Here is a 24,964-nt window from a genome sequence, read left to right as displayed (position 1 = left end):
CTGGATTGTCCTGGAGTAATCCATAATGAAAATTAATCTCCCAGACATTCCTATGAGAAAAAGCACAAGAGGCAATTTCTTCTCCTGTTTTGCTTTGGCCAGACTCTCAACAGCAGGGCTGCAATGCATCCATAATGTAATGTGACTGCAGCTCATGTGTACTTCTGTAAAGCCTTGCAAAGGTTTTTGGAGCACAGAGAATTGTGGGTTTGTAGCTGCCATTATTGGCTGACTGGCACGAGGATTGACATGTCAGGAGACCAATGCCAGAAGTGGGGGGGGGGGGGGGGGGGGAGGGAGAAATGCGGTTAGAGGTCATGTGATGAAACCTCCCAGAATACAGTCCAACCGGAGTTGCCAACCCGAGGGGCTGAGCAGCACTGCAGGTTCTAACATGGTCCTGTTGAGTCGATGGCATGACCTTAAATCCACCCTATACTGATGGTTATAAAAGCATTACCCTCTCGTCAGCTGCAAGAGTTCGAAGCAAAATTATCAACCTAATCTCGAGGGCGTGAGTCCACAGTAACAAAGAAAAGACTGCCCAAAATTTACTAGTAAATTGGTAAGTTTTAATTTGGGCCAGTTAAGCCCGCTAATGTGTGCCATGTATTCAACTATCATTGTAACGCATGTATAAGCTGACCTAAGTTGTACACCTTGAGAACATTGACTACAAGGGAGTGAACTTGTGGGAGACACTCCTAACCTGGACTTTCAGGTATAAAAGGGGAAGCTCCACCCACCTTCATCACTTGAGGTCTTGGTAATAAAGGTAACTGATCACAGACTGACCTTCTCTCAAGTATGGGCCTCGTGTGCATTTATACTGTATAGTAAGGACATATCATTGGCGACGAGAAACTGGGATTTAAACCACGCGAGCATGGCCACAAGCAGCACAGGAGAGGTACTGTGTTGGTGATGATTGGGACAACTTTATTAAGAGACTACAGCAAAGTTTTGTCACTAAGGAATGGTTGGGACAGGATTCGGCCGACAAACGCAGGGCTCATCTCCTGACGGTTTGTGGATCCAGAACGCACTCCCTGATGAAGGACCTTCTAGCGCCAGAGAAGCCAGTGGTCAAGACGTTCGAAGAGCTCAGTAAGCTGATCGGGGAACACCTTAAACCGGCGAGCAGCATGCACATGGCGAGACACCGGTTTTACATGCACCGGCGGCGAGAAGGGCAAAGCGTTCCAGACTTCGTGGCAGATCTCCGGCAACTGGCGAGCCTATGTAAGTTCCCAGATGCATGCAGAGCGGAGATGCTGCGAGACTTTTTTTTAAATTGAGGGCATCGGGCACGCTGGGGTTTTCAGGAAACTGATTGAGACCAAAGACTTGACCTTGGAAGCAGCGACTGATAGCCCAGACATTTATCTCAGGGGAGGAAGAGACCAGAATGATGTATGACAAAAATCTTGGCTCAAATGCAGCAAACCAGGGAGTCAACACTGTTAACGCGGCACACAGTTCTCTAGGCAGACAAGGGCAATCGGACATGCCCCAGCATGTAATCGAACCCAAAGGGGGAATTCAACAGAGACAATGGCTAGCTGAACGGCGATTCATGCTATCGCAATGGACAATACAGCCAGTAATGGGGCCATCAACACCTGTTAATGATGCGTTTAAGAACAGTTACAGAGACAGTCAGAGATGATCGACTGGTAATGGACCTTTTGTTTCCAACAACGGGGCCTCCAGCTCATGCTGGAAGTGTGAAGGCAAACACCCAGCCAGAGCTTGCAGATATCAGCAATATACCTGCAGAAACTGCAATGTCAGCGGTCACTTGGCGCGTATGTGCATGAAGCCTGCAGCCAGGTTGATGTATGAGGAGGACCGGTCCGATGTAAGCCCTACGAGGCCAAATGAATACTGGGGGAAATCACTGGAAGCCGAAGTTCAGCGAGTTCATGTGGAGCACATATACGGTTCATATATCAGGACGCCACCGATAATGAAGAAAGTGCTCCTCAATGGCATCGCAGTATTAATGGAGCTAGACACGGGGGCCAGCCAGTCCCTGATGAGTATCAAACAGTTCGAAAGTTTGTGGGTGTCCAAGGCCAAAATTATTGCCGATTGACGCACAGCTACGGACATATACAAAGGAGATCATTCCGGTGCTAGGCAGCGCCTCGGTAGTCGTGATCCACAAAGATTCGGAAAACAGGTTGCCACTCTGGATTGTCCCGGGGGACGGTCCCGCACTACTGAGGAGAAGTTGGCTTGCTGTCATGAACTGGAAATGGGGCGATGTCAATGCAATTTCTTCTGTGGAGCGAGTATCATGCTCACAGGTCCTGGACAAATTTGACTCATTATTTCAACCTGGCATCGGCACTTTCATGGGGGCCAAGGTAGCGATTCACATCAACTTGGACGCCAGGCCAGTACACCACAAGGCCAGAGCGGTGCCGTACGTGATACGGGAAAAGATAGAATGCAAATTGGACCGTCTGCTGAGGGAAGGCATCATCTCGCCAGTCGAATTCAGTGACTGGGCGAGCCCGATCGTGCCGGTGCTCAAGGCGGATGGGTGGTTCAGGATATGTGGCGATTACAAGGCCATCAATCGGGTGTCACTCCAAGACCAGTACCTGCTACCGAGAGCGGAGGACTTCTTTGCGATGCTATCCGGTGGCAAACTTTTTTTCAAAATTGGACCGGACCTCAGCTTACATGACCCAGGAGCTGGCGAGTGAGTCGAAGAAGCTGACCACCATCACAGCACACAAGGGGTTGTTTGAGTATAACAGATGTCCGTTTGGGATTCGTTCGGCCGCCGCGATCTTTCAGCGAAATATGGAAAGCCTCCTCAAGTCGATTCCAAGGACAGTGGTTTTTCAAGACGACATCCTCATCACGGGTCGCGATACTGAAGAACACCTCCACAACCTGGAGGAGGTGCTACGCAGACTGGACTGGGTAGGGCTGCGACTGAAAAAGGCGAAGTGCGTCTTCTTAGCTCGAGGTAGAATTCCTGGGGAGGAGGGTAGCAACAGACGGGATCAGACCGACTGCATCAAAAACGGAAGTGATCCAGAGAGCATCCAGACCCCGTAACACGACAGAGCTGCATTTGTTCCTGGGGCTCCTGAACTATTTTGGTAACTTTCTTCCCAAATTGAGCACGCTGTTAGAGTTGCTACACGTGCTCCTACACAAAGGTCACGATTGGGTCTGGGGGGACAGCCAGGAAAGGGCTTTTGATGGAGCAAGCAATTTGTTATGCTCCAACAAACTGTTAACGTTATATGACCCGTGTAAGAAACTTGTTTTAACGTGCGATGTGTCGTTCTATGGAGTCGGGTGTGTGTTGCAGCATGTGAATGCCAATGGTCAGTTACAGCCAGTAACATTCCTCCAGAAGTCTGTCCCAGGCAGAAAGGGACTATGGGATGGTAGAAAAGGAAGCGCTAGCATGTGTATATGCAGTAAAAAAAATGCATCAGTACCTGTTTGGCAGGAAATTTGAGCTGGAGACAGATCACAAACCCCTAACGTCCCTTTTGGCCGACAACAAGGCCATGTGGGCACTCACGTTAGCCGCCTATGACTACACAATTCGGCACAGACCGGGCACTGAAAACTGCGCCGATGCACTCAGCAGGCTCCCACTAGCCACCACTGAGGGGGCAACTGAGCATGATGCTGAGATGGTCATGGCTGTTGAAGCTTTCGAAAGCGAAGGCTCACCTGTGACAGCCCGTCAGATTAAAGTCTGAACAAATAAAGACCCGCTACTGTCTTTAGTTAAGAAATGTCTCCTGAATGGGGACTGGGCAACCACGTATGGGGCTGAGGAATTTAAATCGTTTCATAGGTGCAAGGATGAACTCTCGATTCAGGCCGATTGCCTACTGTGGGGAAACCGAGTAGTCATGTCCCAGAAGGGGAGAGAGGTGTTTTTCAGAGGACTTCACAATGAGCACCCGGGCATTGTCATGATGAAGGCAATTGCCAGGTCACACGTTTGGTGGCCAGGGATAGATGCAGACCTGGAACTTTGTGTTCGCAGGTGCAACATGTGTGCTCAGCTGGGCAACGCACCCAGGGAAGCCCCGTTAGCCCCTGGTCCTGGCCCGCCAAGCCATGGTCACGCATCCATGTGGACTACGCAGGTCCTTTCACGGGAAAAATGTTTTTGGTTGTAGTAGACGCCTACTCCAAATGGATTGAGTGTACCATTTTAAATTCAAGCACATCCTCTGCCACAGTAGAAAGTCTACGGGCAATGTTCGCCACCCATGGTCTACCGGATGTCTTGGTCAGCGACAATGGCCCGTGCTTCACAAGCACTGAATTCCAGGACTTTATGGCAGGCAATGGAATCAACCATGTCAGAACGGCACCGTTCAAGCCGGCCTCAAACGGCCAGGCGGAACGTGCAGTGCAGATAATCAAACAGGGGATGCTCAGAATCCAAGGGGGTTCCCTACAAAGCCGCTTATCACGCCTCCTGTTGGCCAATAGATCCCGACCACACTCGCTCACAGGGGTTCCACCCGCAGAGCTGCGAATGAAAAGGACGCTCAAAACCAGGTTATCCCTTATACACCCTACTATGAAAGAAATTGTTGAGAGCAGGCATCAGTCACAATGTGACTACTATGTCAGGAATGCGAGGGAGCGATGTATTGATGTCAATGACCCTGTTTTTGTCCTTAACTACGCTGCAGGGCCCAAATGGCTTGCAGGCACTGTGATTGCCAAAGAGGGAAATAGGGTTTTGGTAGTTAAACTTACCAATGGACAAATCTGCCGCAAACATGTGGATCAAACTAAAAGGAGGCTCAGTAACCCCATAGAAGAAGCAGAGGAAGAATACGGCGCAGAGTTTACTCAACCACAGGTGACCGAACACCGGAACCAAGTCGAGGAGAGCCCAGTCACTGTGGGCAGTCCAGACAGGCCTGAGGCACCGCAAACAGCAGACACTCAGGCCAGCGCCCAACAACCGGAGCCCCAACTCAGGCGCTCTACAAGGGAGCGTAAACCACCAGAGACACTTAACCTGTGATCCCAATAAGACGTTTGGGGGGGGGGGGGGGAAGGGAAGGTGATGTCATGTATTCAACTATCATTGTAACCCATGTATAAGCTGACCTAAGTTGTACACCTTGAGAGCATTGACCACAAGGGGGTGAACTTGTTGGAGACACTCTTAACCTGGACTTTCAGGTACAAAAGGGGAAGCTCCACCCACCTTCATCACTTGAGGTCTTGGTAATAAAGGTAACTGATCACAGAGTGACCTTCTCTCAAGTATGGGCCTCGTGTACATTTATACTGTATAGTAAGGACATATCAATGTGAAAAACAAATTTGATGCTTACAGAAGTTGTTAAAGGATTGTTGGGGCAGGAAGCCTTAACCTGCATTTGGTTCTGACACAGATGCTAAAAGTAAAGAAACATTCTGTCCCCAGTACCTACAAACCTCACCCGTGCTGTTCACAAAAATGCAGCTTATAAAAGCTGAGTTATTTTAATGTTCACAATTGAGGGCATGCTATGTCATCAGTGATTAACAGTCACAGCAAAAAATGCACTCGAATTTAATTTCATGTTGTAAACATACTTTGATGCAATACAGTGTACTGCGCTTTTTATTATGGTGTGGTGCAACTGAAGGGAGATGCACAATTTAAGGCTACCCAGATTCCAACAAAGCAACTCTGCTGAAATCAAGATAGCTTATTTCTGGAAGCATTGGCAGTGAAATAATGAAAATTGATATGACAGATAAAGTAAGTTTCACATTAACTCCCAAATCACTTCTTTCCTATTTTTTTTTGTAGGGAGAAATTAGCCACCTGGAATCCATTTCCTTTCCAACAGCCTTTTCGGATTCCAGTGTACTAGTTTCTTCTTCATTTACTCAATTCAGGGTACACACAAATGACACCAAATCAGTACAGTAATGCTAATAGATACATTTTAAGGCAATCATGTCAAAATGCTCATCATTTTCAGATCAACAAAGTACTATTTGTCATGCCAATTATTTCATGTAGCTGTCTTTTAGAGAAAATCTTTCATCCTATTAACCCAAGTAGTTGCAAAGAAAAAGTGGAATGAGCCTCGACTGGTGAGCATCAGGCAAGTAAACTGTAAATAAGGCCCCATAATCGACCCCTTAGTTATACACTGCTTAACAATATCAAACATATTCCTAGACAGGTGAATAGCCTTGGTGCTGTCAATATTTTTGCTGTGTAAACAACAAAATGATACTCTGCCTTTAGAAAAGCAGCATGTATAGCAGGTAGATTTCAGGCAGCTGTATCTTTTTGAAATTCCAACTTACATTTAAGGCAACAACCTTACTCTACACGTGGAGACAAGACAACCAAGAGTTTTCTAAGTAAGGAAGGTCATCATCAGTAAAAATGAGTTCAAGCAGGTCAGACATGAACTGACCCCAAGAAGCTTAGCTTGGATACCTAATTTCCCACCAGGAACATAGCAACAGGAGGAGGCCATTCAGTCCCTCGAGCTTGTTCCATCATGGCTGATCCGTATCTTAACTCAATTTAGCCACCTTGGTTCAGTAACCCTGGGGAGGATATTCTGTTGAATGGGTCACCCAAGCTCAGTAACCCCTCAGGACGGCTTTGGGGTAATCTACACTTTGGACATGGGTATCAAGTCTGAGAGGCTCCACACCAGATCTGGATGCGTCCGGCCTCCAACCCTGTTGTCGTGCAATGAACTGCATGCTCGACCACAACTCTGCAAATAACGGCATTACCATCGGTCAGACCTTTTTTCTGGCGATTAATGTTGCGCTTCTCGCTCAGCAGGTGAGCAAACTCAAGAGATGTGTTGGAGAGCTTTCAGCACGAAGCAGCCATCTTTGGGCTACAGGTTTCTTGGGGCAAGACAAGCGTCCAGAGTGTCAGCACAAACACTGGGATACAGGATATTCATGTTGATGGACAGAATGTGGAGACAGTGGAAGACCTTATCCTCAACATAGCACAGGAACAGGCCATTCAGCCCAATTGGTCTATGCTGGTGTTTATGCTCCACATGAGCCTCCCCCTTTCCCCCGCCCCCACCTAGCCTATTTCATTTAACCCTATCAGCATATCCTTCCATTCCTTTATCCCTCATGTACTTCTCTAGCTCCCCCTTAAATGCATCTATGCTATTCGCCTCAACTAGTAAGTTCCACATTCTAACCACTCTGTGTAAAGAAGTTTCTCCTAAATTCCTCATTGCATTGATTAGTGACTATCTTATATTTATGACCCCTAGTTTTGGATTCCCCACAAGCTGAAACATCTTTTCCACATCTACCCTATCAAACCCATTCATAACTTTAAAAACCTCTATCAGGTCGTCCCTAACATAATGAGGAGAATTGGGTTAGCAGCTTCAGCAATGAAGGACAGGGACTGGTATCAAAAGTGGGTGAAAATCCTCATCAAAGCACAGGTATATCAGAACTGTGTCCTTCCAATACTTTTGTATGGATCTGAAACTTGAAGCTGCCTACTGGAAGCATTTCATATGCGGTGTTAGCAGAACAGACTCGAAGGGCTGGATGGCTTACTCCGGTTCCTATGACTGCTGGAAATTGGATATTTTGGCTTTGTCTGCAGCAGATGCAATGACGAGAACCGGACTTGAGTGTATCATTAATCGTCACCACCAGACACTCTTTGGTCACATCACCTGCCTCGGAAACAAAGCTCCTGTAAGCCGGGTACTGCCAATTGTATTTCAGGTCTGGAAGGGACACACTGACCTGCTCCAGATAGGAGATGATATCAGGTCAGGGAATGAAGCCACACAGCTGTCTAAGCGCAATTAACTGCTTGCTCGATGGCAGAAAACTAACGAGATGTATAACGGGTGGCCCGACCTACAACCGCAAGTTTTCCGCCCATGCCTAAAGCAAAAAATTACCCCTCGTGTCTAACTCAAACTAGATGATGGATCTTCGAGATCAAGGATTGCAAATTAAGAATAGCTAGAATATCGCCTACCTCTTTCCCGATAGAGCTGAAAGAATTACTGAGCTACATTTCAAGCAGGGAAGAAACCTGAAATTGCCCTTCTGAAGATATTTGAGCATCAAGCTTCCTATGTGGCACTTTATCAAACACCTTTTGAAAATCCACCACAACATGCATTGTATTTCCTTTATCAATACACTTTGTTATTTCCGGAAAGAACTCCATTACATTTGTGAGACATAACTCACTTTTACAAATCTATGCTGGATGGCCTTAGTTAACAAGTTTTATTCTGTATTATGGTCCCTGGGAACTTACCCATTACCAATGATAGGTTGAATGGTCCATAGTTACTCGGTTTAACTCTTTCTCTTTTTGCACTGAGGTGTTACATTGGCAACCTTCCAGTTCTCTGGCACAACTTCCAAATTCCAATTATGTTTGAAGAAGTTCACAACTTTCTGTTCTCTAAATGCCTCCTTAGTAGAGGACCACAATTCCCATAAATATTCTCAATAAGACTACTATGCCCCACTCCTCTGCCAGTTTATAATTCATTTTCAGTAGCTAAATGCCCAAAAAAGTGTTGCAGAATTAAGTGAGACAGTGCTGAGCGAGTACTGCACTGTCAGAGGTGCCATCGACTGGAGGAGACGGTAAACCAAGACCCTGTCTGCTCTCTCAGGTGGACGTAAAAGACCCCATGGCATTATTTCGAAGAAGAGCAGGGGAGTTATCCCCGGTGTCCTAGTCAATATTTATCCCTGCATCAACATCACTAAAACAGATTATCTGGTCATGATCACATTGCTGTTTGTGGGAGCTTGCTGTTTGCAAATAGGCTGCCGTGTTTCCTACATTACAACAGTGACTATAGTTCAAAAAGTACTTCAGTGGCTGTAATGTGGTTTGGGACGTCTGGTGGTCGTGAAAGGCGCTTTAAAAATGCAAGTCTTTATTTTCTTTAAAACAGAAAAGGAAAGTGCAAGGTACTGTTTTTTCTGGGGGGCGGGGGGGAGGGGGAGGGGGAAAGAGGGCGGGGGTTGGTAGCCAGCTCTCTGACATGCAGACACCCATCACCTACAAATCGCTTGTAGGGTTTCTGTCTGCCTAATATAGTGTGCACACTTTCTCCTTAGGGACGCATCCCATTTATTCAAGAGCCAAGATGTAGGGACCTAGTTTAACTAGCTAATATGGTGCAGCTTAACAGTGCAGAGCATCGGAAAGTGTCCCACTGCTTATCTGGCTTGGATCATTCGATCCATTAGGGTGTTGACCTCCAGGGAGCCATCGAGATTAATTTGAACCAAACTATTACCAGTGTAAAGCATATGGTATGCAACTGGGTGACTTCTATTTAATTTTTCCTCTTGCTTTTTCCACCAACTTTCTTCCCTTTTCCCCTCTCGAAGCTGTTGACTCCTTGGAATCCTGTTCCACAAGCATGGTGGCCATCTGACATCTTGCCTGAATAATAGTTCTTCACGTGAGAGCTGGCAGGTTAGTCATGCATAGATAGCACAGCCAAACCCATTCCTGCCCTCATTCAACATACACACAAGCTGACCACCACCACTAGACAGTGATCAGCAGCAAGAATGTTGGCGATCTCCCCCTCCTCTACCACGAGCATCCAGGCTAACTGCATGGAGCCTGTTGCCACAAGGCTGGATCAACTAACTCGGAACCTAAGCAGAAACTTAAAACTAGTACATGCCTTGGTCCATGTGCTTCATCTACTCTGCCTTAAACGGCTTAGTCAGCTGGGGAACCCATGAAAGTGGGCTATTTCCAACACAGATGCCACCACTTCACTTTAGGTTGTGTCCACCACCACAATCAATTCAGTGGAAATTACTGGTGAACAATAATCCTACTGCTGATGCTGGATGCCAATCCTTTTGTAACATAAAATATATATATTTAATTTATTAACTATTATTCACCTTCATTACAACTGGTATGCCATAAATTTTCTGGAACAAAGTTTTCAATTCACTGTTGAAACCTGCTTTGTTACAAGTGTTTTGATTGAGCCCTGGTGAATAGTTTGTGAAAAGACAGATTATCCATCTGGTGGAGTCTTCACTTCATCCCCACATTCTGTAGGAGTAGAAACTAGCTTGATGGGTTCTAGGAAACTACATGCTGAGTGAGTATGCACCATGGAATGTCTTCATGATGTTGTCGAGGCGCGCTACCTCAAGAGGTATTGGACTCCCACCTATGCTGTAACTCCAGAATTTGAGTAATTGTGCCAGCCCTTTTATCAGCTCAAGCTAAACCTAAACTAAGTAACTGCAAATCGTGAACAGCCCACCCACCCACTCCTGCCTCAAGATCATAGCCCTACAGGGACTGGTGGTGTGTGCAGGATTCTGATCAAAGAATGAGGACGACATTAATAGGTGGGTAATCTGCCTTCTTCATTTCACATCCTCTACGTGCACTGTAGGAACATGGCAAGTAGTATAAGTGGAAGAAAGACACCTGCACAAAAGCCATAATGCCAGCTGATAGGACTCCTCTGCCAAAAGCATCATATGTCAGTTAAATCTAGAAAATATTTAGTAAATATGTGATGATGGTTCCATCTGGCAGATTTTCATATAAGATTGTCTAAACTGCTCTACGCAAGTGGCACAAAAACTTTGTGGCGGGGGGGGCCTCAATGAGCATCGTGTAAAAACGTTCCAGCTTTGACTTGTGTAGCAGTGGGGAAAAAATGGGGCAATTTCTTAAGCCAAATAAAGCTGGTAGATAAAAGCTTCAGATGAGTCTTAAGAAACAACCCATCAAAAAATGGCTGAATGAAAACTAAACCGAATGGCAATGTAATTTTCCATGCAAGAAAATTGAATTCACATATTTGAAAAGGTTCAAAATGTAGAATTGTGAAAAAAAAATTATCGTCCCAACTGGGAACGAGGGGATTTATCTGCTTTTTATCTACCAGCTTTATTTGGCTTAAGACTGGGCACAATTTCCAAATTGACCTAATGATAACAAGACTTAAATACCCAGGACATGAACTTAAGTAGAAATATAGTTTAAACCAGCATTGAACAAATGCTGGAAATACACTCCGAATATGTGCAACATCACATGAAACTGGATAAACAACTAACAAGATGTCCTGAGCACTTAAGAGGACGAGACGGGGAAATTAGTAATGGGGAACATGGAGATGAACAAATATTTTGTATCAGTCTTTACGGTAGAGGGCATTAACAATATTCCAACATTGGATAGTCAAGGGGCTATAGCGGGGGTGGGGGGAGAACTTAACACAATCACAATCACTAAGGAGGTGGTATTCAGAAAGATAATGGGACTAAAGGCAGATAAATCCCCTGGACCAGATGTCTTGCATCTTAGGGTCTTAAGAGAAGTAGCGGCAGGGACTGTGGATGCATTGGTTGTAATTTATCAAAATTCCCAGGATTCTGGGGAGGTCTGAACAGATTGGAAAACTACAAATGTAACGCCCCTATTTAAAAAAGGAGGCAGACAAAAAGCAGGAAACTAACATCTGTGGTTGGGAAAATGTTGGAGTCCATTATTAAAGAAGCAGGAGCAGGACATTTGGAAAAGCAAAATTCAGTCAGGCAGAGTCAGCATGGATTTATGAAGGGGAAGTCATGTTTGACAAATTTGATGGAGTTTTTTTGAGGATGTAACGAACAGGGTGGATAAAAGGGAACCAGTGGTGTATTTGGACTTCCAGAAGGCATTTGACAAGGTGCCACATAAAAGGTTACTGCACAAGATAAAAGTTCACGGTGTTGGGGGCAATATATAAGCATGGATAGAGGATTGGCTACCCAACAGAAAACAGAGAGTGGGGATAAATGGTTTAGTCTCTGGTTGGCAACCAGTAACTAGTGGGGTGCCGCAGGGATCGGTGTTGGGACCCCAACTATTTACAATCTATATTAATGACTTGGAAGAGGGGACTGAGTGTAACGTAGCCAAGTTTGTTGACGATACAAAGATGGGAGGAAAAGCAATGTGTGAGGAGGACACAAAAAATCTGCAAAAGGACAGAGACAGGTGAGTGGACAAAAATTTGGCAGATGGAGTATAATGTTGCAAGTGTGAGGTCACGCACTTTGACAGAAAAAAAATCAAAGAGCAAGTTATTATTTAAATAGAGAAAGATTGCAAAGTGCCGCAGTACAGCGGGACCTGGGGGTACTTGTGCATGAAACACAAAAGGATTGTATGCAGGTACAGCAAGTGATCAGGAAGGCCAATGGTATCTTGGCCTTTATTGCAAAGGCGATGGAGCATAAAAGCAGGGAAGTCTTGCTACAGCTATACAGGATATTGGTGAGGCCACACCTGGAATACGGCGTGCAGTTTTGGTTTCCATATTTACAAAAGGATATACTTGCTTTGGAGGTTCAGAGAAGGTTCAGAGAAGGTTCACTAGGTTGATTCCGGAGATGAGGGGGTTGACTTATGAGGAAAGATTGAGTAGGTTGGACCTCTGCTCATTGGAATTCAGAAGAATGTGAGGTGATCTTATCGAAACGTATAAGATTATGAGGGGGCTTGACAAGGTGGATGCAGAGAGGATGTTTCCACTGATGGGGGAGACTAGAACCAGAGGGCATGATCTTAGAATAAAGGGCCACCCATTTAAAACTGAGATGAGGAGAAATTTCTTCTCTGGGTTGTAAATCAATGGAATTCGCTGCCTCAGAGAACTGTGGATATGCTGGGGTATTGAATAAATTTAAGACAGAAAGACAGTTTCTTAAACGATATGGGGTTAAGGGGTTATGGGGAGCGGGCAGGGATGTGATTTGAAAACAAAGGACAAGCATTTTGATCTTGATATGCTAAGGTATGGGGAGCCAGTGGAGCTTGGAGAGGATGAGCTGATGGAAGCGCAGGTGAACACTTCAATGAGTTGAAACTTATTGTGGGAGGACGGTTGAGATGGTGAAGCCAGCAAGGACGGAATTAGAAAAGTCAAGTCACGAGGTGATAAAACATGGACTAGAGTTTCTTCAGCAGAAGAGATGGCCCAAGGACAAGCAAATATGTAGAGGTAAAATAAAGCATTTTTGGTAATGGTGCAGATGAAAGAGGGGAGGTTGAGCATGGGGCCAAGCAGAACACCAAGGTTCCACACTTCCTGACTTAATTGGAGGTGACAGCCAGGGGGCAGTTGATGCAAATCAATTCAGGAGATGCTGACCTCCTGGTTATACAATGTGCACCAGTGCAGGGCAAGGCATGAGATTCATCTATTTCCTCATACATTTCGCCACGGAGTAAGTCAGTGAATATCTGAAAGACAGGAGGTCCCAATAAAAATTATGAAAGCACAGGAGTATTAACCATCGACCACAGTGGCGAGGCTGTGATTCAACTCATTTAGACAAAATTCTGGGATTATGGCTTGGGAGACTTCCTTATTTTCCATGGTGGTTTATTTATGCTTCATTCTGACTATCCAAGAAGGAGAATGGTCCAAATAAGACTTTCCCCCCCTAACATTTAGTGACAGACTGCTGAATATTTAGAGCAAAGAATATTTTGCTGGGTGAAACAAACTGGCATAATGACACAGGTCTTGGGGCTTTATGCAACAGGGGAAGAGGAGATCACTTTTAGTGCTACCGATCTGCAAGGTCATAATGACATTTTTCATGTGTGTGTTCAGCATATGGTTCCCCAGAACCTAATCAAATTAGGCTGTAGTGTGTGGAGGATACAAAAAGAATAATTAGTCTGCCACAGTAATGGCATTCTTGTATCCCTGGTGACAATAGAACTGGTGGATTACAATTATAATTTAACTGTTGTCCCAATAAATACATGTGTGGACATACAGGTCAATTTGCATTTTAAGCATCAGATAATTGATATCTTAGGGTGTTTTACAAGGCATTGCTCCTATGATTTAGTACATTTGAACACGATTAGTTAACCTCTCAAATCAAATCCTGACCCATGATTTTGTAATTAGTAAACCATAGCAATACATTATTCCAAATTTGTAATCCAGATTAATAGGTCTAAGTAAAATAAATTAAGCAAATATTAATGATAAGATTATGCATCAAAAATCTACATAATGAATAATTAATACTTAGGAGTATCTAGCAGTTAAGTAAATGTCGTTCATTATAGATAGCCCAGTATCAGAAAACAGCACTGGTATTTGGCCACTTTCAGGGCACAGGATGGCATTTACAAACCACATTTTAATGAGGTAGAAACGTTTTGCTTAAAGAGTGAAAAATTGGGGATTACCAACAACAACTATTTGAAAAACCAAATGCAGGGATTGGGGGGGGGGGGGGGGGGGGGGGGGAGGGGAGAGAAAGAGGAGCCAACTGTGATAAATCTACAAAATTTCAAAACATTGCAAGTTCAAGCTCCATAATCACAACAAAGTAAAGCATCAGAACTTCCCTTCTTGAAGGCGAAGATTTTAACTCGTATTTCATTTTTAAAAAGTAGTATTCCAGGGATGTCAGTGCTCTACATTGACTTTTCCCAGTGTACTTTTATCACTTTAAATGCAGCAATATAGCACGCTCAGTGGTTCAATGGATCTAGAGCCTGCAAGAGTTCGAACCAATGCGGTTCAAGTCAAAAACAGGGGACTTTACCAATGTTACAAGACAGACAGGTGCAACTTCCAGTACCAACTGAAAAGTTGGATTATTTCCAGTGTATTACACGGATTTAAAAAGGAATGACAGCAAAAAAAAAATCAGCTAATATTTGTTTTGCTTTTCCAGGAAGCTGAATCTTGTAACATTGCATTAAAATTCATTGCTTGTTCCCATCTTGATCACATTACTGCCTAAAGTATATTGTAACTTCATGTATGTGCACTACTAATAGAAGATAAACTCTACTGCAGTAGCTGCAGAGGAAAAATATTTGTATGTACTGCAACATAACAAGACAATTTATTAGCAGAAAGTGTAACTTCAAACCTGAAACAAAGCAGAAAAGAGGACCTTTAGGCATTGTGAAAAAACATTTTTCTTCATTACTCTAAATTATAGTGCAACTGGAAGAAATTAGTCCCCCAAGGCTAATATATCATTTCAAATATCAATGTCTGGTTATTTTGTTTTTAAATGTTGTATTTACTGGCCTATTTTGATTGGGTTCCATAAAAAATCTGCATCAGAATCCAGCCATACAATGGTATAATAAAATTATAGAAAAAAACTGACTTATACAAAGACATTTCTGATATTGGCTTGATTGAAATAATTTACCATAATATTGCCTCAAGGTTAATTGTGCCAAATAATCTTGCTTAAAACAATTGCAAATGAATGATTCTGATTACTGTTAGTTTAACGCCAGTTAGATTTATTACCCAACAGATTCCCACTCAACAATTAATTACACTTTCCAACCAGTAGTTGGTTTTCCCAAAGAGAAATTACCTTCTCCTACACACCATAAGGTTAGAAATTATTAAAGTTTAAATATACCTCAATAAGGTGGTGGTCGTGGTGCTGGTAATGGTAAAATACCAATACGCTGCTTACTAACCCTAACATTTCTGGTCTCCTGTTGCAATTTCCACGCACAAAAATACTACTAGAACAATTGCATCAGATGCAGTCCCTCAATGGGTGACTTTCATCCAAAACAAAATCCAGCGTAGCATTTTTGTGAGTTGCACAATAAGTCAGCTTCTCATTTATGGTGTGCTATCTCATTAAATAACTTACCATTGCTGTCGCTGCTGCAGCAGCTGCCTGAGCTACCGCCACAGCCTGGTTTGCCTGGTGCTGTGCTGCCTTTATTTTGGCCTGTAAGTGCGCAGGAGGGTGGAAGTATTTGCATTTCTCTCTTGAGCAGCGACCTTTGATATAATCCATGCAGACGGTTACAGTGTTGTCATTGGTATCCACCATTGTGCTGTCTGCGGGGTGAGCAAAGCGGCAGTCAGTCTCACCCCGTGTGCAGTTCCCTCGCTGAAACTCCCTGCACACCTGCCAAAACAGCAGATAGCACTGCACTTAGATTTGATGAAAGCATTTAACTTTTAAGCATCCCAAGGCTTAGAAACAAAGATAGCTTGGCGCACAAGCTAAGGGTAAAACACAAAACAAAATAACAATCATTCATCTCGACAGGATGCATATAGGTATATCTTACCTATATGAACAAAATTCAAATTGAGTATTTCAGAGATTTTTGACATTGTGAACTAATATTACTCTCTTGGAGTATACATGGCTGAGTGCAACAACTGCAGGAAATCCAGGGATACCTTCTATCACTGTGGCAAAATTAGAAGGTTCATGAGGACGTTATTAATTCAGCAATCAATATTACTTTTGAAGATAAACAATAATTTTGAAGACATCAGTTTGGAGCAACCGTACAAGATGCACATAGAATTAGGCAATATGATTCCTGCATCTCTATATTATAATGATCATATTGTACTCCAGAAAAAAATTTCTACATTGGTTTTGTTTCACCCAAATCAGAAGACTATGAAACAAAAAAAATTCAGGATTAAAAAGGTGCGGCAAAAACATATGCAAAATAGTATATAGAAATTGTTTACCAAGTTAATTCTTACTGATTTGATCAGAATTTTAATTGCTGGTCTGGAAACATGAAATCAAATTACATTCGATGAAACACCGGTTTCTAAGCTGCCAATGGCTCAGTAAATAAATGTACCACACAATATATTACTGGGCCACAAAGGCCAGGGAGGCTTCAGATTTGTTTCTTGGCCTGTGCCAAGATTGCTGATCTCAGCTAGGATCGGCAGTGAGCAGATACAAGTCGCCTCAGCATTCCTGGAATCAAAAAAATAATAATCAGCCAGAGTTCTCACTCTCGATCTCTCTGAAGTATCTGTGTTGGAAAGTACACGTTTGTGTTTGTTTGGTGAGGACAGAACTGGGTTCCTCAACACTGCCCTCCCCACCCCCCACAGTTAAATTGCCTGCTGACATTTACTGCTCCGACATGAAGAACTGTGAGGTATTATAGGGCCTTCAGCATCTCCGACACCATCTGAGCAGAGGCAGCCAACATCCAGCCAACTGGGCCTGTGCCTGCGCCTATACTCCTAGAGGTATCCACTTAGGCCCATTCTCCTACCCTTTCCAGATTTCCTTTAAAATATTTTGTTTTCAAATATCTACCCACTTCCTTTTGAAAAGCTATTATGAATTCAGATTCCCCCACTGTATTTGGTAGAACCTTCCACATCCTAACAACCCGCTGTGTAGAAAATAAACTCTAACCTGCTCCCTTCATTCTTTTAACTACCTTAAATTTTTCTTTTTTTTTGTTTTTTTTCTCACTTTCCCAGCTGATGATGATTCTGCCATCTCCATTTACACCCTACCTTAACTTATCCTATTACCATCTCCTTTTGCCTTGCACCATCATCCCTTTTGTCTCTTAATTTCTTCTGTCTTCGACCCTATCCTTCCCTTTTGTTCTCTCCCCGCCTCCTCCTTTCCATGCCTCTACATAAGAGCATAAGAATTAGGAACAGGAGTAGGCCATCTAGTCCCTCGAGCCTGCTCCGCCACTCAACAAGATCATGGTTGATCTGGCCGTGGACTCAGCTCCACTTACCCGCCCGCTCCCCATAACCCTTAATTCCCTTATTGGTTAAAAATCTATCGATCTGTGATTTGAATACATTCAATGAGCTCGCCTCAACTGCTTCCCTGGGCAGAGAATTCCACAGATTCACAACCCTCTGGGAGAAGAAATTCCTTCTCAACTCGGTTTTAAATTGGCTCCCCCGTATTTTGAGGCTGTGCCCCCTAGTTCTAGTCTCCCCGACCAGTGGAAACAACCTCTCTGCCTCTATCTTGTCTATCCCTTTAATTATTTTAAATGTTTGTATAAGATCACCCCTCATCCTTCTGAACTCCAACGAGTAAAGACCCAGTCTACTCAATCTATCATCATAAGGTAACCCCCTCATCTCCGGAATCAGCCTAGTGAATCGTCTCTGTACCCCCTCCAAAGCTAGTATATCCTTCCTTAAGTAAGGTGACCAAAACTGCACGCAGTACTCCAGGTGCGGCCTCACCAATACCCTGTATAGTTGCAGCAGGACCTCCTGCTTTTGTACTCCATCCCTCTCGCAATGAAGGCCAACATTCCATTCGCCTTCCTGATTACCTGCTGCACCTGCAAACTAACTTCCCTCTGCACCGCATTCAAATAATATTCCCTTTTACTGTTTTTTTTCCCCAAGGTGTTAAAAATCCTGTACATCTCTAACTTTTTCCAGTTCTGACGAAGGGACATGGACCTGAAATGTTAACTCTGTTTCTCTCTCCACAGATGCTGCCTGACCTGCTGAGTATTTCCAGAATTTCCTGTTTTAATTAAATTTATGCCCTCTAGTTACTAATTTGCCAACCAATGAAAGTAATGATGATTTTATATTTACCTCATCAAAACCGGTCATCATTTTGTACACCTCTATTCGATCTTCTCTTAACCACATTTGTTCTATTGAAAAAATACTCTGTTTCTCTAATCTCTCATCCCTGACATGTTAGTAAATCACTTCTGCATCCCGTCCGTGGCCTTGACATTCTCCATAAAGTAGGTCACCCATACCTGCACATAATATTCTAACTATGGCCTAACCAATGGTTTGCATAGGTTTAACATTACCTCTTAGCTTGTGTACTCTTTTGCTCCAATTTATAAAATCTAGGAACCAAAATGTTTTTTTTTTAAATACACAGCATTTATCAACTTATCCTCCTACTTTTAAAGATTTGTGTATGAGCCCCAAGTCTATTAGCTCTTCTACTTCTTTTAACATTTGGTATACTTTTCCTCTCATTCATCCTCCCAAAATACATTACCTAATTTCTCTGCATTAACTTGCATCTGAAAGCCACCTGTCCAATCTACCAACCTGTGTATGTCTTCCTAAAGTCACTCACTGTCCTCTTTACAGTTAACCACACCCCCTATTTGTGTGCTGCCTGCAAATTTTAATATTGTACCTAATCCAGATCATTTATTTATAGTGAAGAGCAATGGTCTGGACAATGATCTCTGGAGACCTCACTATTTACATCCTCCAGGCCAAAAAAAATCCATTAAGCACTATTCGGTTATGTATTCTTTAATCAATTTCCAATCAAATACTCTCTTCATGTGAGACAGCATTTTACATGTACCTTCTCCTGTCTAGTTTATGGTGCAGTCTCCTCTATGTACTTAAGAGTCCATAAAGTCAGAATTCTCTGAAATAATAAGCTGGAATGTCAGTCATGTGTCACTTACATTAATTATTGCTGTATTAGATCTGTTTAAAAAATTTTTTATCTACAACTCCTGATCTTTTGCACCATGCTGGGGAGACCAGCTGCAAATCGAGGCTCTGTTCCATTTGACCTAAAAGTGCTTTGTCATTTCAATTTCCGACCTTTCTATCTTTGGTCTTCTAAACTACTCCAACCAAGTTCCAACATAATTTCTGAAACGGTCCCTCATCGTTTTCCTGGGCACTCTTCAGCTCTCTGGTTCAAACATTAAATTCAACAACTTACAGCCATGATCTTATTGAATGGCGGTGCAGGCTCGAAGGGCCGAATGGCCTACTTCTGCACCTATTTTCTATGTTTCTATGATCTATTTTCTTCACTTTCCTGCTGGATCCTCCCATCATTTTTTTGCTTTCCCTTCCATTTTGAAACCATGTTTAACTCATGTTTTGGCTTTCGAACTCATCTAACTTATATAGAGAGACTGTGTAGAATGGGCCTATATTCTCTGGAGTTTAGAAGAATGAGAGATAATTTCATTGGCCCCAAGTTTCGACATGATTTGCTCCTGATTTTTTAGGAGCAACTGGTGTAGAACGGAGTATCTTAGAAATCGGAATTCTCGCCATTTAGTTTGCTCCAGTTCTAGTCAGTTAGAACAGTTTCACTTTGGAACAGAATTTTTTTTTCCAAAAGGGGGTGTGTCCGGTCACTTACACCCGTTTTCAAAGTTTCGTCAGTGAAAACTTACTCCAAACTAACTTAGAATGGAATAAGTGAAGATTTTTGTACGCTCGAAAACCTTGTCTACACTTTAAATCAGGCGTAGGTTACAAATGAGGCGTAGGGAATGGGGGGGGGGGGGGGGGTGTTTAAAGGGAAGTTTACAAACATTAAACACTTCACTTTTACAAATAAAGAGCCATCATCAATAATAAATGATAAAAACATCAATAAATCAACCAATAAATCAATCAAAAAAATTAATAAGAAAATTTTTTTAAAAAAAAAATCAATAAATAAAACATTTTCTACTTACCGACTGCAGCACCGGAAAGCCCTCCAACAGCATGCTGGGATGCCCCACCCCCCCCCCCAGTGTGTCTCTGTCAGTGTCTCTATCTCTCTGTCTGTCTGTGTCTGTGTTTCTGACAGCGAGGGGAGGGGGAGGAGGGGGGTAGAGGGAGAGAGGGAGGGAGCAAAGGGAGGGAAGGGGAGAAGGGGGGGGATGGGGGAGAAGGAGAAGGAGGAGGGGGGGGGAGGGGGAGAAGGAGGGGGGGAAGGGGGAGAAGGAGGGGGAAGGGGGAGAAGGAGGGGGGGGGGGAGAAGGGGGGGGGGAGAAGGAGGGGGGGTGGAGGAGATGGGGGGGGGGGAGGGGTGGGGGGAAAGGAGAAGGGGGAGGGAGGCTGAACGGGCTGGGCCCGAGACTTCGGGCAGGGCCCGTCCCCAGCACCCGTCCCCAGCACCAGATTTACAGGTAGGTGGCATTGGGTCGGGTCGGGGGGAGCGCGGGTCGGGGGGGGTGGTGGGAGGTCGGTCGGTTCGGTTTGGGGGGAGGGAGGGAGAGGGAGATCAGGTCGGGTCAAGTCCGGAGGCGGGGGGAAGCGGGAGTCGGGTCGGGTCCAGTCCGAGGGGTCGGGTTGGGAGGAAGCAGGAGCTGGCCGTGGGAGGAGCCTTATCCACGCAGCCCCAGTGGGGCCATTCGGCCAGGGCTAGGGGCTGCGTGCTTCGGGCCCCTCCCACACAGTTTTGGACGCCTGGAGCTACTGCACATGCGTGCCCACTGTAGCGCGCATGTGCAGAGGTCCCGGCACTGTTTTCAGCGCAGGGCCTAGCTCCACCCCCTGCAGCTCGTGCTGTGCTGCGCCGAGGGCCAGAGGACCTGCAGGGAGGTGGAGAATCTGGAAGTTCTTTTTAGGCGCCCTTTGTGGCGCGAAAAACAGGCGTCCAGATCGGGACTGCGCCGTTCTAGGCGCAGCTCGAAACTTGGGCCCTATGAAACATACAAGATTCTGAGAGGCTGTTTCACCCTGGCTGGTGAACTAGGGATCACAGTCTCAGGAGAAGGGGTTGGCCATTTAGGACTGAGGTGAGCAGAAATATATTCACTCAGGGGGTTGTAATCTTTGGAGTTCTTCACCCCAGAGGGCTGTGGATGCTCAGTCTTTGAGTGCATTCAAGACTGGGATATGGGTGGGGATCAGGCACGAAAGTGGAGTTGAGTCGAAGATCAACAGGAGGCCAATCCTGCTCCTAATTCTTATGGTCTTACCTCACAACTGAGATGACATTTGTTTAATATTAACTCCCTTTATGGCCTAGCTATTAAGTCCAACACTTGTTCCTTTGTGAAAACAGTTAGCATATCTGAACTCTTGGCCTCTCTACCTGTTGTTCTCCCCTCCCAATTTTGATTGTCTATAAAGAGACTCTCCTCTTTACCGATAAAAATGCAGTTTGACTGTATATTTCCAACATGTGTTAGAATATTATAAAGCACAGCATCAATGAACATAGACACAAGAACAAAAAACAAGATGAACTAGATTCACATTACATTTATATTTCAGATGCTGAATTTAACAGACAGAATGTTTTTACCTCCAATCGATCTGTTCTCATGTGCTTCTGCATGTTTCCTGCTCCTGCAACTGACATAGGTGGGCTTCCAGGGACAAGGACAGGGGCACTAGAGAGAATTTCCGTTGGAACTAATCCGACACTGTGAGGCATGGGTGCCAGAAAAGGACTAAAACTAAAAGCAGGATGACTTACTCCTGTGCCAGGATTCATTGGAAATGTGGCCTAAGGAGAAAAATACAAATATGTGAAAAAACATCATGTTAAAGTGACTAAGCAGCACAGAAAAATATTACACTTTCCACAAACAAACTAAGAATCAGAATTCATTCTAGAAAATTGTTTGGCTCATTCCCAAAGGGAAAACAGATTATTAGTACTGTGGACTTTGCCGATTAAGAAAAGAAACACAAACTTTACAAAAGCTGTCCATGAAAATATAAACTAAATGATGGCATTGTATTTTCAACATAACATTTTTTAATCAGAGAGCCAGAACAATTAAATTTAATGGAAAATATAACAGGACATCCCATCCTGGGACTAGAACATAAGGGTATCTCCAAGATCAAACCGTGGCGCTTCTACTGAATCCAGAGAGACGCTAATGGGGAATGGAGAAATGTGTTGGTAATATTAGCCATTCTCGACAGACCGAAGGTAACTTGCTTCTTTATTCTGTGCTAAAAAATACGTATTCTCCAAACCGATAATACACTGATGGTAAGAGTGAAGCTGGTCAACTTTTGCAGTCTCTCAACGTGACAAAAAGCAATAGGAGAGTTCATGTATTGCTCTGATTCATGTATTATACATATATAGGTGTGATGTCCAAAATCCGGAATTTCGGAATCCGGACCGATCCATGGTGGGGTTGTCCGGAAACAAAAAAATGTCCCGAAATCCGGACTCCCCCGCCTCAGCTGACCTCACCTCGACCTTGGTCTAACCTCAGGCCGCCCGACCTCGGCCCTCTCTCCCACACAACCAGACCGACCCCTCCTCTCCCTGACCGACCTCGGCCCGAGCCCCCCCCCAGGTCTTCGCCTGACCGACACCCCCGACCTCGGGCGGCCCGACCGATCTCCCTCCGGCCTCGGCACCCCCCCCCCAGCCGACACCCTTGATCTCCTGCAGCCCGACTGACCCTCCCCTGGTCTCGGTTCGACTGACCTCCCCCGGCCTCGGCCCGACCCCCCTGACCTCCGGCAGCCCGACCGACCTTCCCTCCCTACCTACCTTCCTCGGCCCAGGCAAAGACGTTCCGAAATCCGGAAATAACCAGAATCTGGAACAACCTCTGTCCCGAGGTTTACAGATTCCGGACCTGTACACAATATGAACACCATCATAGATGTATTTGAAAAACTGCATACAAAAGAACATGCTGTTCAACTGTCACCAAAAAGAAATCGAGGTCATAGTGTGAAGATACTTGTTCAAATTTAAATCCAATTGGTTGCTCGCACTTTTCTGTATAGGTAGAGCTGCGGAATACCAAAGGGCAGAAAACGCTAGTGGGAGTTGTGTACGGACCATCAAACGGTAGTAGTGAGGTTGGGGACAGCATCAAACAAGAAATTAGGAATGCGTGCAATAAAGGTACAGCAGTTATCATGGGCAACTTTAATCTACATATTTATTGGGCTAACCAAACTGGTAGCAATACGGTGGAGGAGGACTTCCTGGAGTGTATTAGGGATGGTTTTCTAGACCAATATGTCGAGGAACCAACTAGAGGGCTGGCCATCCTAGACTGGGTGATGTGTAATGAGAAAGGACTAATTAGCAATCTTGTTGTGCGAGGACCCTTGGGGAAGAATGACCATAATATAGTAGAATTCTTTATTAAGATGGAGAGTGACAGTTAATTCAGAGACTGGGGTCCCGAACTTAAGGAAAGGTAACTTCGATGGTATGAGACGTGAATTGGCTAAAATAGACTGGCGAATGAGACTTAAAGAGTTGACGGTGGATAGGCAATGGCAAACATTTAAAGATCACATGGATGAACTTCAGCAATTGTACATCCCTGTCTGGAGTAAAAATAAAACGGGGAAGGTGGCTCAACCGTGGCTAACAAGGGAAATTAGGGATATTGTTAAATCCAAGGAAGAGGCATATAAATTGGCCAGAAAAAGCAGCAAACCTGATAATTGGGAGAAATTTTAAATTCAGCAGAGGAGGACAAAGGATTTAATTCAGAGGGGAAATATAGAGTATGAGAGGAAGTTTGCTGGGAACATAAAAACTGACTACAAAAGCTTCTATCGATATGTGAAGAGAAAAAGATTAGTGAAGACAAACGTAGGTCCCTTGCAGTCAGAATCAGGTGAATTTATAATGGGGAACAAAGAAATGGCAGACCAATTGAACAAATATTTTGGTTCTGGCTTCACGAAGGAAGACACATATAACCTTACGGAAATACTAGGGGACCGAGGATCTAGCGAGAAGGAGGAACTGAAGGAAATCCTTATTAGTCAGGAAATGGTGTTCGGGAAATTGATGGAATTGAAGGCCGATAAATCCCCAGGGCCTGATAGCCTGCATCCCAGAGTACTTAAGGAAGTGGCCCTAGAAATAGTGGATGCATCGGTGATCATTTTCCAACAGTCTATCGACTCTGGATCAGTTCCTGTGGACTGGAGGGAGGCTAATGTAACACCATTGTTTAAAAAAGGACGAGAGAAAACGGATAATTATAGACCGGTTAGCCTGACATCAGTAGTGGGGAAAATGTTGGAATCAATTATTAAAGATGAAATAGCAGCACATTTGGAAAGCAGTGACAGGATCTATGAAAGAGAAATCATGCTTGGCAAATCTTCTAGAATTTTTTGAGGATGTAACTAGTAGAGTGGACAAGGGAGAACCAGTGGATGTGGTGTATTTGGATTTTCAAAAGGCTTTTGACAAGGTCCCACATAAGAGATTGGTGTGCAAAATTAAAGCACATGGTATTGGGGGTAATGTATTGACGTGGATAGAGAACTGGTTGGCAGACAGGAAGCAGAGAGTAGGGATAAACGGATCCTTCTCAGAATGGCAGGCAGTGATTAGTCGGGTGCTGCAGGGCTCAGTGCTGGGACCCCAGCTATTTACAATATACATCAATGATTTAGATGAA

General features: G+C 44.2%; 1 protein-coding gene across 6 annotated transcripts in view; it reads right to left on the bottom strand.

The window, feature by feature from the left end:
* mbnl2 (muscleblind-like splicing regulator 2) overlaps nucleotides 1-24,964 on the bottom strand; it is a 218,378-nt gene that overhangs the window by 8,307 nt on the left and 185,107 nt on the right. For all 6 annotated transcript variants that reach the window (XM_070891754.1, XM_070891753.1, XM_070891752.1 and 3 more), the window contains 2 exons: nucleotides 21,856-22,059; nucleotides 15,706-15,969 (listed from right to left, as the gene is read on the bottom strand). In XM_070891754.1, the coding sequence (XP_070747855.1) occupies nucleotides 15,706-15,969; nucleotides 21,856-22,059 (468 nt within the window). The remainder of the gene's footprint in view (nucleotides 1-15,705; nucleotides 15,970-21,855; nucleotides 22,060-24,964) is intronic.

Source organism: Pristiophorus japonicus, chromosome 10 (genome assembly GCF_044704955.1).
Source record: "Pristiophorus japonicus isolate sPriJap1 chromosome 10, sPriJap1.hap1, whole genome shotgun sequence".
NCBI classification, from domain to species: domain Eukaryota; kingdom Metazoa; phylum Chordata; class Chondrichthyes; family Pristiophoridae; genus Pristiophorus; species Pristiophorus japonicus.
This window is presented reverse-complemented; position numbering and strand designations above follow the sequence as displayed.